We start from the raw sequence: 17,506 nt of genomic DNA, 5'->3' as shown, positions 1-17,506 counted from the left end.
AAAGTGGAGATGGGCGGAGCCTCCAGCAACAGGCCTCCCAACAGCACCTGGGAAAACCACATGGGATCTCAGTGTCCAGGATTGACCTCAAAGTCTGGTGCCTTCTGGAACCTTCTGGATGTCTGGAACTACGGTTGTGGTTGTTTTGGGTTCACAAGTTATTAGAGAGAGAGTGGGGGTGGGGTGGTTTGGGGTTGAGTGGGGTGTGGTGGGGTGGGGTGTGGGGGTGTGTGGTGGGGTGTGGTGGGTGGTGGGTGAATTCTCCTGGCTGGATCTAGTTGGTACTGGCATCCACACACAGTCTGACTTACAGCTTGAGAGGACCATAATCACCGTCCCACCGCAAAATGCTTTCCACTTCATCAAAACCAATCATCCATGTATTTACAATACTTATTTTTAGTCTCGCCCAACAATAGGGACTTTCTTTCCCAGATCAGTATCTTCCGTAGATAGAATTTTGTGTTGAACTGGAGGGTTCGGAGAGTACTGAAGCTAAACTGCTGCAAAGATAAGCAAGTATTTGAAGCAAACTGCTATGATGACGTTTTGAGCAAGCAAAGAGGTCTCTTTGTTGAACGGGAGATTTGTACTCACAGTTCAAGTGAGTTGTCTAAATATTTAGCTTGTACTGGACACAAATCTAGTAGGAACCAGATATAGGCATCAGAAATCCATAAATTAGTTCCACAGGAAGTCTACCTTCAACGGCTAATGGAAAACACGTTGGTTACATTTTCAATCCATCAAACTCTATAGACATTATTTCCTACGTGACCAGATTTGTATGTTTTAGATGTTATAGAAATATATAATGTAAAAGTATGACAGACTTACACTTGTGGAGAAATCGGAATAGATTAGTATGTTTTTGTTTGTTATAAACTTGGATGATAGGATGAGATCTGTCGGTCGGAGGCGGATGCACGACATTGAAAAAGAGTTGACTTTTATGACATTTACATTTACTCATTTAGCAGATGCTTTTATCCAAAGCGACTTCCAAGATTGAGCTGTACAAAAGTGCATAGGTCAAAGATCATGAACAACGAGATAGCCCCAAAAACATTGTGGGTAGCCAAAACATGAAGCATACATTGAAAAAAGCAAATAAGTGCTAATGGGAAGGAACAATTTATTAGACGAGCTGTTCGGACCTGTGACCTTTCCACGACAGAGTGGTCAGATGAATGAGGCACATGGCTCACAACCGTCCTTATATACAATGGATAAACAAGTTAAAATATAGTGTACACAGAACATTTCCTTACATGGCCAAGCATGGTCAGCAAATAGGTACAGTAGACAAGGCTAACAGGTGATAATATTATAACTCATAGAAGTCCTGTTTATACATATTTCCGTCTTGCTGTCTGCAGAGCGTTCGGGCCGAATGCATTCCATGTCTATATGCGGACTGTAAGAGACCAGCTTCATGACCTCTTGACCTCAGACAAGTCTCTCTCGTGTACAAAATCTCTGCGTATCACTTGGATAACTGGTGTCTTCCTCTGATACTGTCCCCTCCCCAGGGAATGAACTACCTCCACAACAGTTACATCGGTTCCCATGGAAACCTGAAATCATCCAACTGCGTGGTGGACAGTCGCTTCGTGCTGAAGATCACCGACTACGGCCTGGCCACCTTCCGCTCTTCCTGCGAGAACGACGACTCACACGCACTCTACGCAAGTAGGTCTGCCTGGTCTAGCTGGGTCTAGCTGTGTCTAGCTGGGTCTAGCTGTGTCTAGCTGTGTCTAGCTGTGTCTAGCTGGGTCTAGATGGGTCTAGCTGGGTCTAGCTGTGTCTAGCTGTGTCTAGCTGGGTCTAGCTGTGTCTAGCTGGGTCTAGCTGGGTCTAGCTGGGTCTAGCTGGGTTTAGCTGTGTCTAGCTGGGTTTACCTGTGTCTAGCTGGGTCTAGCTGTGTCTAGCTGTGTCTAGCTGGGTCTAGCTGGGTCTAGCTGGGTCTAGCTGTGTCTAGCTGTGTCTAGCTGTGTCTAGCTGGGTTTACCTGTGTCTAGCTGGGTCTAGCTGTGTCTAGCTGTGTCTAGCTGGGTTTAGCTGGGTCTGGCTGGGTCTAGCTGGGTCTAGCTGGGTCTAGCTGTGTCTAGCTGTGTCTAGCTGGGTTTAGCTGGGTCTAGCTGGGTTTAGCTGGGTCTAGCTGGGTCTAACTGGGTCTAGCTGGGTCTAGCTGGGTCTAGCTGGGTCTAGCTGGGTCTGGTTAACACCCACAGCATCTCTCGGTTTCAAGTTTATTTGTGTGTGTGTCTCCAGAGAAGCTGATCTGAGTGTGTCTCCAGAGAAGCTGATCTGAGTGTGTCTCCAGAGAAGCTGATCTGAGTGTGTCTCCAGAGAAGCTGATCTGAGTGTGTGTGTCTCCAGAGAAGCTGTGGACGGCTCCTGAGCTGCTGATATACGACCGCCACCCCCCCCCAGGGCACGCAGAAGGGGGACGTGTACAGCTTTGGGATCATCCTGCAGGAGATCGCTCTCAGGAACGGCCCTTTCTACATGGATGGTCTGGACCTGAGCCCCAAAGGTAACTACCAGGAGGCACCATAACTACATAAGAATAACAAAAAATACCTTCATTTATGTGATACTTTGCAACTGATTTTTGATAACCTGACCCATACCTAATGCCAATATGTATAGCTCAGTGAGAGCATTTCAAGAGATTGCAGGTTCAAATCCCCACTCCAACCCTGTCCAGTATGGCACTTTGGATAAAAGCACCTGCAAAATGAATGTAAAACAACAGATATGCCATAGCTCCTTTGGTAGACGGTTTTATCCAGAGTGGTATTTAGGCTGTGTGGGATGACCCTCTGAGGACCCTGCTGAAGTTGAGGAGCGTTCTGTCAGAGTTACTCCCTCTCTGACTCTCCTTCCTGTCCAGCCAATCACAGCGCCTCCTGTCGACACAGCGTGACTCATAGACCGAGTTTGAGTGCGTTAGAGAGCAGTCAGTGGTAGTGGGCGGAGGGTGGTAGGAGATTGCAAGTTTGAATCCCTCCTCTGTCGCTCTGGAGAACAGTGAATGTTCACCAGGACTTCCATCCTGCTGGGCTGGGTTCTTACTAACCCTGACTGGCTGATTCCTGATCACAGAGCAGCGCAGGTCTTGCTTGTTCTTGAAAATGTGAGAAACAGATGTGGTGGATCTGTCCAGGTTCGCTTATAAATCTGTTTACAATTATTTCTTAATCTGTTTTCCAAGTATCCTGGGCTGTACGTTGAGGTCTGTGTTGTTGCTGTATGAATGTGGACAGACACATACAGATATGCAACTTCACCCCCCCACACAAGTAAACACCCCCCCCACACACGTAAACACCCCCACACACACAAGTACACCCCCCCCACACAAGTACACCCCCCCCCCACACCCCATACACACACAAACTTCCTCCTCGCACACACCACACCACCCCCTGCCCCACCACACAAACACACACACCCCTAACCCCCCCCCCCCCCCCGTGTGTTGTTGTGTTGCAGAGATCGTCCAGAAGGTGCGGAACGGCCAGCGGCCCCTACTTCCGTCCGACCACAGATAACAGCTGCCACTGCGCTGAGCTGAGCGGGCTGATGGAGACCTGCTGGGCGGAGGACCCCGCTCGAGAGACCTGACTTCACACACACATCAAGATCTATATCACCAAGCTCAACAAGTGAGACCTTACACACACACACATATCAACACATAGCCACCGTTAGCATGGCTACATTTTCGTAGCATAGCCACATTAGTGTTGGGACCTGCCACAGTCCGTTGGCGTGCCTGAGTGGGTTAGAAAGATGCATGTGATTAACAGCCTCTCAGCCCTCAGATGCACTTACGGACGGTGTGACAGTAAGGTGCATCTCCAGCCCTCCTCCACCTCCACATCCTCCCCCCTCCTCCCCCCCCCCTCCACCTCCTCCTCCACCCCCTCCTCTTCCTCCCCCTCCCCCTCCTCCTCCTCACCCCCCTCTTCCTCCTCCCCCTCCTCCTCCTCCTCCTTCTCCTCCTCCCCCCCCCCCTCCACCTCCTCCACCCCCTCCTCCACCCCCCCCCTCCTCCTCCTCCTCCTCCTCCTCCCTCCCCCCCCCCCCCCCCTCCACCTCCTCCCCCTCCTCCTCCACCTCAGGCACCAGCCAGCTAACGGAGACCCTCCATGTACTCCATGCCCCCCGTGTTGTTTTCATTAGGTTTAATGTATGTTGCTGACACCACATGATGGATGCTGTGTTATTCTTGGTCGGGGGTGGAGGGTGTAGGGGGGCAGGGGGGTTGAAGGACAAGGGGGTCAGGTGGGGGTCATCAGTGCAGGGGGAGGGAACTGATTTTAACCTACAGTGGGTGGGGGGGCTTACCCCTTCATATGAACAGCTTTGACAGGCTTGGGATCGTTAAGGGACTGTCATTTCCCTGGAATCGATCAGATTTTCTTTTCCGGTATACAAGTAGATACAGCCAACTGTCCTGGTAACAACTGCATGATAAGCGTCTCCCTGGTAACAACTGCACAATATGTGTTTCCCTGATAACAACCGCACGATACGTGTTTCCCTGGTAACAACTGCACGATACGTGTTTCCCTGGTAACAACTGCACGATACGTGTTTCCCGGGGTAACAACCACACAATACGTTTTTCTCTGGTAACAACCACATGATACGTGCGTCCCTGCTCTGTCCCAGGGAAGGAAGCACCAGTATCCTGAACAACCCTGCTGTCCAGGATGGAGCAATATGCCAACAACCTGGAGAACCTGGTGGAGGAGCGAACACAGGCATACCTGGAGGAGAAGAGGAAGGCTGAAAACCTACTTTACCAAATCCTGCCACAGTGAGAACAAATTAAGAATATCCATGTTTTTATTTTTATTTTTGATTATTATTTACAAGACAGGGAAAACAAACCTGAACTTTTGATCAGTAAACTAAAGTAAGTCATAAGAAAATTACACCTCAATGTTGTTCAAAATCCGCCCTGAACAGAATCATTTAATGGTTTGATATCTTGCACTTTCCGAGAGACCCATATTCCATCTGTCTGGGAAGTGAAGCGCAGAGCACCGGGGCTGTGACAGAGGAGAGAAAGAGAGGAGGAGGAGGAGGAGAGAGGAGAGAGAGGGAGGAGGAGGAGGAGAGAGGAGGAGAGAGGAGGAGGGGAAAGGAGGAGAGAGGAGGAGAGAGGAGGAAGGAGGAGAGAGGAGGAGAGAGAAGGAAGGAGAGAGGAGGAGGAGAGAGGAGGAGGGGAGAGAGGAGGAGAGAGGAAGAGGAGAGAGGAGGAGAGAGGAGGAGAGAGCGGAGAGCACTGGGGCCATGACAGAGCTGACAAGAAAACTTCTCATTACCGGAGGAGGGAGAGGAGGAGGAGGGAGAGGAGGAGGAGGAGGGAGGAGAGAAGAGGAGGGAGGAGAGAGGAGGAGGGAGGAGAGAGGAGGAGGGAGGAGATATGGCTCTAAACAATCTGATAACGCCACAGAGACCTGGTTCTGTTTTAAGCTCTGTCATCTCAGTCCATCCAATTTATCAGAAAGCAGTTTCTGGGAGAACACACAGATACCCTCTCTCTCTCTCTCTCTCTCTCTCTCTCTCTCTCTCTCCTCTCTCTCTATGTCTCCCTCTCCCCTCTCTCTCTCCCTGCTTAGTCAGACTTATCGGCGCCTCCCGTTCTGTGAAAAAAATAAATTCAAATAAGGTAAATTAGCGGGGCTACGATAACAAGCCGACACAATTATTCAGTGCCAATTGAAAGCTGCTGTTCTGTAGGTGTTAATTCACAATGAGAATGATGATAAATTCGTCTCACATTCGTTTTCACGGCACTAGCTTTCCATCCTGTGGGGTCTTCTCTCTCTTCTCTTTCTCTGTTTCATTTTTCTCTCTATTAACTCTATCTCTCTTTTCTGTCTCCTCTCTCTACTCTCCTCCCCACGTTTCTGTTTCTCTCTCCTCTCTCTCCTTCTCTCTATGGCTCTCCTCTCTCTCCCTCCTCTCACCTCTCTCTCTCCTCTGTCTCTCTCTCCTCTCTCTCCTCTCTCTCCTCTCTCTCTCTATCCTCTCTATGTCTCTCTCTCCTCTCTCTCTCTCTTTCCTCTTTCTATCTCCTCTCTCTATCCTCTCTCATCTCTCTCTATGTCTCCTCTCTCTCTATCTATCTCTCTCTCCCTCTCTCTCTCTCTCTCTCTCTCTCTCTCTCTCTCTCTCTCTCTCCTCTCTCTCTCTCTCTCTCTCTCTCTCTCTCTCCCTCTCCTCTCCCTCTCCTCTCTCTCCCCTCTCTCTCCCCTTTCTCTCCTCAGCTCGGTAGCAGAACAGCTGAAGCGCGGGGAGACTGTGCAGGCCGAGGCGTTCGACAGCGTCACCATCTACTTCAGCGACATCGTGGGCTTCACGTCCATGTCAGCAGAGAGCACCCCCGCTGCAGGTACTGACATGAGGCCGCTCTGCCCCCGCCCCCCGCTCTGCCACGCCCCCCGGCTCTGCCCCGCCCCCGGCTCTGCCCCGCGCCTGCTAATCACACACCCGTTTTCTGGACTCTGACCACTGAAACACTGGTAGAAATATGCCCTCCTGAATCTTTTGCCCTGCTGTCTGTAGGCACTATTTGCACATCGCCTTGGATGAAAGCATCTTCCCCCCACGCCTGAATACTGCTCCAGAGAGTCTTCAAACTGCTCCCCTGCTTGCCTGACCTGTCGCTAGTGAAGGTGCAAATTATAATCAGAAACCTCCTAAGCCACAGTCATTTCAAGTAATCAATTCGCCAGAACAAGTGATGCAGCCCTCCCTCCACCAACTGTCCTCAGATAATTTGATAGCAACAGGCTTTTAAAATGGCCGGGTCGAACATCTTGTTATTGACAGAAAGGAACGCTGGGCCAGAGAGAGGATTTAGAGGAGAGCCGCGTGTCTTACACAACCTCAGGGAGGGAGGGAGGGAGGGAGGGAAAGAGAGTAAGAGAGAGAGAGAGAGAGAGAGAGAGAGAGAGAGGAGAGAGAGAGAGAGAGAGAGAGAGAGAGAGAGAGAGAGAGAGAGAGAGAGAGAGAGAGAGAGAGAGAGGAGAGGGAGAGGGAGAGGAGAGGGAGAGGGAGAGGGAGGGGAGAGGGAGAAAGAGAATGGACGAACTAAAGAGATAAAAGGGTAAAAGAGAGAGAGGAAGAGAGAGAGAGTACCTTATATGTCTCACAGTTCCCAAGCTTACCCACACACAGGACCTGAACTCTAAATAGAACTGTTATCAGAGTAGGAGCTCATGAGTCAGAGAGTTCTGCTGAATGCCAGCTCTTCTTTCTCACATCCAGAGACGAGATCAAGGCTGCTCAACCCCCGGCCCCTCATCAGGGTTCAGTCCTGGGTCCTGAAAGGTCCTGAAAGGGTTGAAACCAGTCACCTTTAAAGGAAAGATGTGTCCGTGTAACTCAGCGACTCAAAACGTTTCCCCAGAAAAGGCTTAGCCCTCAAACTCTAAACGACATGAAACAAGAGGAGTCATGCTTCTCAGTGCTGCATCCCAAATGTCCTCTCAGTAATGCTTGATGTCAGAATTTTGGGAGATGGCACGAACAGCGTTCTCAGCACAGCCGGCACTCTGCAGTTGTTGGCTGCTGCTGTGAGGGCCTGACAGGCCAACAACCTGGTACATCCTCACACACACTTTCTCTGTCATGGTTGGGAAAGTGTGTCGAGAGAAAGTGTGTCGAGAGACTATCACAATTTTTCATCCTGACCAAAAGACCTCTGAGAAATACAACAGTAACACCAGGTTGAACCACGGCAACACTAAATGCATCATTCTGACTTCACATAAACTGTTTACATCTTGCATAACTGTTACTCTGCAAAATGGTAGAGATGTAGAATTTGAAAATATGTAGTCTGTCCGATTGTTTTACTTGTTGGAAATGCTTTCTGTCGATAAACTTTTGGTCTGGGCTGCAGTCCATCTGGAGGAGCAGAAATATGTAAATCTGAGTCAAACATGCAGAAGCTTTCGCAGAACCATGATGGAGCCAGAAACCAGAGCCAACCAAGAGGAGAACCTGAGATTAACTCAGATGCTGTGGAATCTAACTGACATTTGTTTGACTCTCCCAAAGACATTGCCCATGTATTCACAGATACAGTCACAGCAGTACGCGGGCTAACTGGTGGGCTTCAGTGAAGGTCTGCAGTGTATTGAACGTCTGCTCTCCTCTCCTACAGGTAGTGACTCTCCTCAATGACCTGTACACTTGCTTTGACGCCATCATAGACAACTTTGATGTTTACAAGGTAAATCTCACCCCTCCGTCCCGCTAACAGCATTCTGTTCATGACGTCACCCATGGCAACAGGTTCTCCTGTGTTGACCTATGACCTCTGTCCTGTTGCCCTGGATGTCTGTCCTGATCTACGACCTCTGTCCTGTCCTGACCCTTGACCTATGTCCTGTGTGCGTGTGTGTAGGTGGAGACCATAGGCGACGCCTACATGGTGGTGTCTGGGCTCCCTGTGAGGAACGGTAAGCTGCACGCCAGGGAGATCGCTGGGATGTCCCTGGCCCTGCTGGAGCAGGTCAAAACCTTCACCATCCGCCACAGACCCAACGACCAGCTACGGCTACGGGTCGGCATACACACAGGTACCGTCACACGCCTAGCACATACCTAGCACACGCCTTATAGGAGAACACACAGAGGTACAATCACACGCCTAGCTACTGAGAAAGCCTATGCTTCTACAGGAAGCTTGTGTCTGACGGCCAACTTACTGAAGCAGATGTTGTGCGCACCATTCGTCGCCATTTGCCTTTTTCTACCCACACCCTAAAACGCCAGTAATAAATCACAGAGGTGTCAAGTTTTCAGTCCTTCTCAGACTCACTACTACCTCTCACAGGACAACTGAACTGCTACGATTGCTGACAGTCTGCTGTGTCACCAAGCTTATAACTTACGACATAATGATTTATTTGAGGGGAAAAGGTTGAGCTTGCCAAGATGTTAGTTGTGCATATACTGCACATGGATGGACCTGACATCGTTAGTGTTCAGGATTATTTTGGGGTGATTATTGCAAACTGTAGTGAATGTGAATGACATTTAATTCCAATATTTTGGTTTTGAGTCAGAAAACCTCCAGAGGCTGTCTGAAACGGCAACAATGTTGGTATTTCATGACGCTGTAGACAAGTCCAGGCTACTTCAGAGGCCAAGGCACATTCAAACCCAAACAAGATCCTTTTCTCACAGCACAGTGAAACTGTTATCTATCGGAAAGGCAGTATTTACACTCTTATTCAAACACTTTACATCTTCATCCACAACAGATCTTTATGAGGTGTGCGTGGGTAGTTTAGCATTGAGAACCGGTCCTTGCTTCATAATATCTTTCTTCATCTTCCTACACTATTGTAAACCACTTAACTGAGGCGGTGAGATGATGGTGATGACAACACGTCACGGTGCCAGGGAGCGCATGCTGTATATTTTAACGGTCTTCCCTCTATCTAGGACCCGTCTGTGCAGGTGTGGTGGGCCTAAAGATGCCCAGGTACTGTTTATTTGGAGATACTGTCAACACAGCGTCACGGATGGAGTCGAATGGAGAGGGTTAGTGTTTTACTCTACAAGCGCATGCGACACGAAATGTCACGTTCTCAAACCTGGTTACATTTACATTTAGTCATTTAGCAGACGCTCTTATCCAGAGCGACTTACAGTAAGTACAGGGACATTCAGGCAAGTAGGGTGAAGTGCCTTGCCCAAGGACACAACGTCATTTGGCTTGGCGGGGAATCGATGCGGCAACCTTCTGATTACTAGTCCGACTCCCTCACCACTCAGCCATCTGACTCCCCCAAACCTGGTTTATGTGTGGATGGGTTTGGTTTTCTCTGGGGAGCTTTCCTCATCGTCTACGATGTAGGAACAGATAACCGTCGTTACACACGGTGTTTTACCGCTCTCATTTAAATTAAAAGTTGACTTGTGTGTTGTGGCTGGCATCCCAGTGCCAATCAGTAATCACAAGTCACAAGAAAGTCCACAACTTTTTTCATATTTTGTGAAAATCACAAAATACCTCAAATACAATTGCGACATAGGTTTTACAGTTGAAGCTAAGTTTAAAGACAGTTGTCAGAACCTGCAGGTCTGGTATCACTTCTCACCGGGTGTTAAACCCCTATAAACAGGAGGCCCCAGGATATGTTACCAGCTGTCTCATCACACATTATTGATTTACCGACTCACTTTCCTGTCAGAGCTTCCGTGAATTAATTATTGATGACCCCCATGCCCTGCGCTCCCCTCGGAGGCTGTGATCTATACACCACCTGATCTATCACACGCTGCCTAGGGCCCCTGCACAGCAAACCTGTAAATAACTGTAAGGTACACATTAACCTCCCCTGTGACACGTTAACCTCCCCTGTGACTACAGAAACAGATCGGCGACACAGTAACTACACAGTAATACCCATAGTAATAACATTATAGTTACACTTTATATGAAGGTTACATGAACTATTATGTAACTGTCTTTGTGTCCCCTCCCTGTCCCCTCCCAGCCTTGAAGATCCACCTCTCATCCGCCACCAAGGAAGTGCTGGATGAGTTTGGTTATTTTGACCTCCAGTTACGAGGAGATGTGGAAATGAAGGTGAGTTGTGTTTGTGAGTGGAGCAGTTGGCGTGTATCTCAGATTCAGAGATGGCAAAAGTACAAATATCCTTCACTCAAGTACAAGTACAAGTACATATACTCCTGTTTAAAAAGACTGGTGAAAGTTTGACTTTTTCAGTCAAGGTAAAGTCAAGAAGTGACATACACATAAGTAAAAAGTAATCATTACTAACTGTTTTAGTAAAAGGTTGTTAGAAAAACAGTGAAGTACTGATACCAGAAAAATATACTTAAGTACAGTAACTAAATATTTGTATTTTGTACAACAGTGTAACAACAATTTAATCATTGTGTAATAAGTGTAACATCGGTGCAATAATGGTGCAATAACAGTGTAATAACACCATAATAATAGTGCAATAACAACAGTGTAATAACTGTGTAATAACAATGCAGAAAGTGTAATAACACCATAATAACTGTAATAACAGTGTAATAAAATATTAACAATGTATAAACAGTTTCCAAAACAGTGTAGTAAGTGTAATAACAACATAATAACAGTGTAATAACAACATAATAACAGTGTAATAACAACATAATAACAGTGTAATAGCAACTGTTCCCATATTTGCTCAGATGACAATGGCCGTAAAGAAAAACCTAAAGCATGGCTTTGTAAAAGAAAACGTGTGTTTATGAGTGGATTCACTTCCTCTAGGGATGCTTGGACAGCCGAGCCTTTGTCAGAGTCGCTCTTTTAAGGAGAACCTGCCTCTCAGTGGAAATCAGCAGAGCAGCTCCTCTGCATTGACTCTATTGATCCGTGTGTTTTTCCAGGGCAAAGGGAAGATGAGAACCTACTGGCTCCAGGGAGAGAAAAGCGATGTGTATGTTATCTGAGCGGCTGGCTGATAACGAGCGGACATAAAGGAGCCGACCACAGAGGGTTCCATGGCCAAGACTGCTTTATTTGTTCTAGAATAAGTCCTTAAGGTGATTTCCTACCTTGAACAACAGTATTTACTAAACAGAAGTTTGGGGGAAGGGGGCGGGTTGGGGACAGAAAAATTCAAGGTATGACCTTGTTATTGTACCTGCAAAAAAAGTTGGAAAAAAGGGTTACAATGTTTTTGTATGAAGAACCGTTCTTGTCCTGAGAGTGAGTAATTTTCAATGATAAATTCTTATTTTTTGTGCTTTCTATATTAAGATTTGTATAATGTGTTTGGAAGTCAATGATGTATTCTTATTTCCTTATGGAATTCTGAAAGGATAGGAGCAGAGTGTTCAACTCAACATCAATGCAGAGGTCCTAAAGTGGTATTACACAGTACAAGATGATATATGTATATATGTATATCCAAGATATTGTAAGATATTTTCTTCAATAAACTGAGTAAAATTCTATATTTGCTTTTATTCAACCAGGTTTTACACTTCAGCCAACCACAGTATTCTGAGTTTTATAATGTGTTTTATTGAACATTATTAAACACAGTTACAATCCTTCTTTGTAGCCATAAGCAATTGAATTGCATTCTTTTTCTAACATCTTTTTACCTTTGAAAGGGTGGGTAAACGTCTTCACATATCTTCCATCTGTTTAGTCGATGCCGTCCAAATTAACGGGTAAATAGGCCACGTCCCCCTGACAACACTTTTGCAAATATTTTCATCCAAATATAGCTGAAAGAGAATTTTTAATTTTACTGTCCTAGAATATCTCATATCTCGACAGAACTGGATACAGACATTGTTGAAAGGGTTACACTTTCTAAGAGTAAAACTAAATTAAGTCATTTCAAAGTCAAGGAAACTCTACCTGCCTATAATAATACACCCAGTTTTTTCTTCTGTTGAAATTGCCGTGGTACCTTAGAGAGATTAAACTCTATTATTAGAACTGTTCCCTGATACAGTCCTTTTCAGGCCATTTCAAACCCACTTTAATATCCCGATAATCAAACTCCTGGTTTGACATTTCAGACATATGATATTAAGGCTTAGGCCTAGCTAATATCATCCATTAAATATATTTGGCTACCTAAGATTTGTCATCAACTCGGCTCTATATGAAGCAGCCTGTACTATCCGCCTTGGATGAAACACACCATCTTATAATGCTCATCTTATGATTATAAAACTTAAGAGCGAACAACTACAGTTAGCCTAATTTACGAGTTTAAAAAAAAAGATGGCAAAATGTGCGTTTCGGGGGATGGGAGTGTAAGTATTGGAGGATGGCGCTGTGCAGAGCCAATGACATCAGCGGCCATTCCGATTCCATTAGCAGCTGTGGAAGACACAAAGCGCACGTGTCTTGGTCTCTGCGGGAGAGAATAGCCCCCTACTGCATTGCACGCCTCCTAATTACCGCCCACGCCTCCTTGCTGTCACGGCGACACGCTGACTGTTAGCGACTCACGGATGGAGGAGTTGAGTTCCTCAACGTTCAGGTTGACACATGATGGGAGATCATCTGCACCATGCCACCATCAGGGAGAATCCATGGGAACTAACATACTGTAGTGTACCTGCGGGTTAATGCATTAAGTTCATTATTGTTTTCTACAGAGACAAAAGCATCTGTAATGTAATCTGACTGAGAAGATAGCAACAAACACTGTGATTAGAGCTGGTAAAAGCTGCAGTGCATCGGTGTGTGGCAGAAATGAATTACAAGCAAAGCTTACATCTAAGATAAGAGGCCCCACGGTATAAACACACAAACACTTACAGTATTTAATTGGCATTACAAGTCTGGGATTACTTTGATCCAATGTCTAAAATAAATGTGCAAGTAGTCCCTATGCTGGAAGCAATCTTTCTTAATCACATTTCTTTTGGAATATTGTATTATTCCAATTATATTATATTGCATTTGTTGCTACCGCCAAGAAGGTCATGGAATGTTTTTTTTCTTCATATTCATCAGTTGTTTTTTGGGACACACACACACACATTGCATAAACGTAGTCTAAAATTACCGGTTGCCATAGCTACCTCCAACTAATCCCTGCTGAAAGCGCGGAGAGCAACACTGTGCAGAATTGTCTCCTTGATTGACACAACGCACATCTGAATCGGTGCCACGCGCTGTGATGTGATGTGGAGGCAGAGAGGGAGTCGATATCGGTAGGGTGGGAGGCAACGGAACCCGGCTCAACCTACAGAGTCTACCCCTGCTTTCTCTGCCCCGTAATAGGCTTTCTTGTCATTTGTCCAAGCACAATAGCCTGATAGTTTTTTTTCGCCCGGGAGAGCGGAAGGAAAATCTATCTTTTTGTTCTCCTTCCCAATGTTCAGTTGTGGTAATTGGCGGTTGCGAAAGACACGCTGCTCGAGATGCCGCATCCGGCAGTGAAGTTGAACAAGCAGAGAAACACAGACGCCATCTAAAAGAACATTGCTCATGTGAAAGCTACAAATGAGCAATGGGCGTGATATTCTTAAGATAGTGTGAGAAATGTTTACTAATACTTTTTTAAATTCCGAGATCGTTAATGTTAGAATTTGTTGTAATCTAACATATTGTATTATTTGCTGTTTGTGGAAAGCAATACAAAAGGTGAGATGCCAAGAAGACATAACGAAGACCATCACTGAGGGAAAATATCATTTACATATCACATATCAGTTAGTCAGTTGTGTGACGTGTCCACAAGCTGGGTTAGTAGTCGCTTGCATCCATCCCAGGAGGGTGGAGCTGATGGATGATAGGGGTACTGAAACTGGAGTTCTTCTTGAATGGAGAGTCTCTGGTCCTCACTGGGGTCACGCCCTGACAGGAGCAGCACAGACCAGACTGTCACAACACTGAAGGTGTGCACGTTCACACACCAACATTACTAACATGCAAAATCAACATTTATTCAGCATGTGATGATTTGTGTGTCATCGATGAATATAAAGCTTTTCAAAACTGAAGATGTATGAGTATGTGTGCTGGCCTTAAAAACGTTTATTTTTAATGTTAGAAAAGTGTTAGTAACATCAGTGAATATTAAACTGAATTGTGTTGCACAAAGTCTTGGAATGTCTCATAGAAGGATGTCGTAGTAATTATAGGGTAGAAAAAATACGGTCGTTTGACCTTGATTTGTCAACCTTGTAAGGTTTTATTGAGTTGTGAGGATGTAATTATTATTTTTAATCTTGGTTGGCGATAAAAAAAAACTGAAGGCTAACAGAATGTTTTATTCACTCTCAGCTGAAAAAGTAAAAAACACACACTACTATGCTGTTCTGCAGTATGTGATAAGGAACAAACAGAGATAAAAGTAATTCGACTGGTTAATCGGACTGACCTGTACTTGTGAATGATTCTCATTCCAAAAGGAAATTGCCTGGTCTCTTTTGTAATCATGCTCCTAAAGTCACAAACAAACAACAACATTAGATATGTGTCGCACAGGTCTCCCATAGTGAAAGGGTGTAGACGTGATGTTGGTTTCTGTAGATTACCCCCGTGAGCTGGGGAAGTCGAGGCAGGAAGCCCTTCATGTGGAAGTCTTTCTGAGTGGTCGAGCAGAACTCTGTTTTCGGAGGCTGTGGGTTGAACTCTGTGAGCGTCTGCTTACTGTCAGATAGGGAAGTAGAGACGTATCACCATGAGAACCAGCAGTCCTTATCACTCTAAAGCAGTCTGCCATTGTCTCTCCACACTCCCCCGTGCGACTGTAGACATCTATATCTACATTTGCTACATCACAAGCACTCTCTCTGTGGAAAGAGGATCCAAACCTAGATGTTTTTTGGGGGGTATAACTGTTATAAGATGTTAATATGGAGGTCCCAGTAACTGCAGTGTTGTTTCAGGACACACCAAGTAGCCTGCAGTAGCTGGTCAGATACTGAGATGATGCTTGTGCTCTGTCACCAGACAAACTGACCACCCCATAACTACAGTACTGTATGCCATCAGTTTGGCACCTTTAACTGCTTTGGTTGAACTCCACTAAACATGTTTTGACTAGGTATTCAAAGAGATGTTATTTTTATTGTAAGAAACAAACTAGCCTGTATTAAACTCTCAGCAAAACTTTTTTTAGACTGTGTGGTTTTTACTGGCATCGGACACTAGCAATGAGATACTGTCTCTCCTTGAACAATCATTTTTCAATCATGTCTTTCCTGCCTTTGTACCATGTCGTAATAAAGTTACTCTAATACCACTTGTTGAGTATCACATTGTCACAGACATATTTTATTAACCACATTACAATGTGTGAGAAGAATACATGTACTGTAAAATCACATCCTACACTCTAATCAAAAAGTGCCAGGTTTTTACTGACCTGTAAAACCATATTACATCACTTCCTCCCACAAGCTATTCAGAACAACGTCTAGCACATCTAGTCTTTAGAAAGATGAAATGTTGAAAAACTTAAGCTTGAAACTGTTTTTGACCTACCTTATTTCCTTGTAAAGCTGTTTTTCCAAAAGTTCACCTCTTATGCCTGAACAAAGTAAAGACAAAATTGAGAAACATAATAAATTACATAGAAACCTTAACAGAAGAGTAATCAGAATAATCAGAAGTTGATGAAAACCTCAGCAAAATAAGGGACTATAACAACATAAGGCCTAATCCCCTAGTAATTGAAAATGCCAATCTACAACCAGATGAAGTGGCTTTGAATGCTGCTCCTTTCAGTCACTTGGCAATGGTAATGTTTGAATCCTACTCACATTTAGTCAGAATTATCTTTTCAAACAGCATGATGTATTGCCTGCCAGCAGCACTGTCACTGCTGGTGACTAATGAAGCAGTCTTGTAAGGAACCCATCTCACCTCCGCTTATTAATACACTCATTTTACAAGACAAGATATATGTATATCTTGGACTGTAAGAGCTTAAAAAAAACAGTTTTGTCATCGTATACACACCTCTCTGTCTCACCCCTGTGCCTTTGGGAGGGGTGAAGTCTGTTTTCACTGTGGTGTCTCCTTCGACTCTTGACGACAGGTCCACGCTGAGAATCCCTCTGTGTCCACGTTTGTGGATCTGAGGTCTGGAATCTTCCGTGTCCAGAGCAGCTGTGGCCCTCTGAATAAAAGATTGACATGTTCCCGTATCGAGCCTGATAACATGTTCACACTTCTGTGGCCTCTATTATCATAGCACATATTTCCTGGGATGGAGACAAGGCATTTAAAGGTAATTCCTCACGGTATACAACCTCTAAATCACATAGTCACTTGCTTAAAATATGTCTATGTGTTGAGAATGTGCTCTGACAAGATCAATGGATGGACAGACAGACAGGCAGACAGAGAGATACTGTAGTAGATAATACAAATGAATAGATCAAGCTAGCCTAGTTAGCCTAGCCCTACTGCAAGCCAACTGACCTCCTCTACCCAATTATGCAGCAAACATTTTCCAGATGGTTTCTCTTCCACAGAGATATCCAATGTACTCATGTTTTCAATGGTAGAATGCCAATGCTAAAAAGTATTAGCGAGCTAAGTCTACAATTGTAATGAGTTTAGGAGAAACCTGCCTAGCTAACTCAAGTAGCCAGCTTCACTCTCTAGCATGTTGTCGGAAATGTAACCATGGCAACCGTCCACACAGTGGCTGCATCGTTCAGCAAGACTTTCAAGCCGCTTTCTAATTTAGGCAATAATATTTCGTATATGGTTACTAAAAACCTATTATGGTTTTGAAAGTTTGTTTTTTAAATCTGGATTTGAACTGTAATCTGAATAGGCTAAGAGAAAAATTACATTAAAAAAAATAGGCTAGACGAGGAAGACGAAAACGTGATAAAATTATCCGTTTGGCCTATTAATCATTTTCCATCTCATCTGCTGAAATTCCTGACAGGATTTGTGTCCATTCCCCTGACTGACACATGTAGTCAACACATGCCCTAAAAAGGTGGGTAGGTCAGT

General features: G+C 45.2%; 2 protein-coding genes across 3 annotated transcripts; one reads left to right on the top strand and one right to left on the bottom strand.

Annotated features, from left to right (window-relative positions):
• Nucleotides 1-1,442: 1,442 nt before the first annotated feature.
• npr2 (natriuretic peptide receptor 2) lies at nucleotides 1,443-12,007 on the top strand (the record flags this gene model as incomplete). The annotated part of the gene is given in 13 exon segments (XM_047050960.1): nucleotides 1,443-1,692; nucleotides 2,383-2,426; nucleotides 2,428-2,539; nucleotides 3,502-3,533; nucleotides 3,535-3,674; nucleotides 4,687-4,714; nucleotides 4,716-4,834; nucleotides 6,294-6,410; nucleotides 8,191-8,266; nucleotides 8,441-8,615; nucleotides 9,487-9,585; nucleotides 10,545-10,636; nucleotides 11,440-12,007. Coding segments are annotated over 13 exon segments (1,347 nt in total), but the record flags the coding sequence as incomplete, so codon positions are not given.
• Nucleotides 11,857-17,158, bottom strand: spag8 (sperm associated antigen 8). Of its 2 annotated transcripts, XM_047051023.1 has the most exons (7): nucleotides 16,961-17,141; nucleotides 16,496-16,655; nucleotides 16,019-16,064; nucleotides 15,067-15,181; nucleotides 14,910-14,972; nucleotides 14,226-14,383; nucleotides 11,857-13,136 (listed from the first exon to the last, which is right to left on the bottom strand). In XM_047051023.1, exons 1-6 carry the CDS (start codon nucleotides 17,030-17,032, stop codon nucleotides 14,273-14,275), a joined length of 567 nt encoding a protein of 188 aa, XP_046906979.1. In that variant the 5' UTR covers nucleotides 17,033-17,141; the 3' UTR covers nucleotides 11,857-13,136; nucleotides 14,226-14,272. The 2 variants fall into 2 exon arrangements, with proteins under 2 accessions (XP_046906979.1, XP_046906978.1); XM_047051022.1 differs by lacking the exon at nucleotides 11,857-13,136 and having other exon boundaries at nucleotides 14,049-14,383; nucleotides 16,961-17,158.
• Nucleotides 17,159-17,506: the final 348 nt, after the last annotated feature.

This window comes from Hypomesus transpacificus, unplaced genomic scaffold (genome assembly GCF_021917145.1).
Source record: "Hypomesus transpacificus isolate Combined female unplaced genomic scaffold, fHypTra1 scaffold_133, whole genome shotgun sequence".
Classification (NCBI taxonomy): domain Eukaryota; kingdom Metazoa; phylum Chordata; class Actinopteri; order Osmeriformes; family Osmeridae; genus Hypomesus; species Hypomesus transpacificus.
This window is presented reverse-complemented; position numbering and strand designations above follow the sequence as displayed.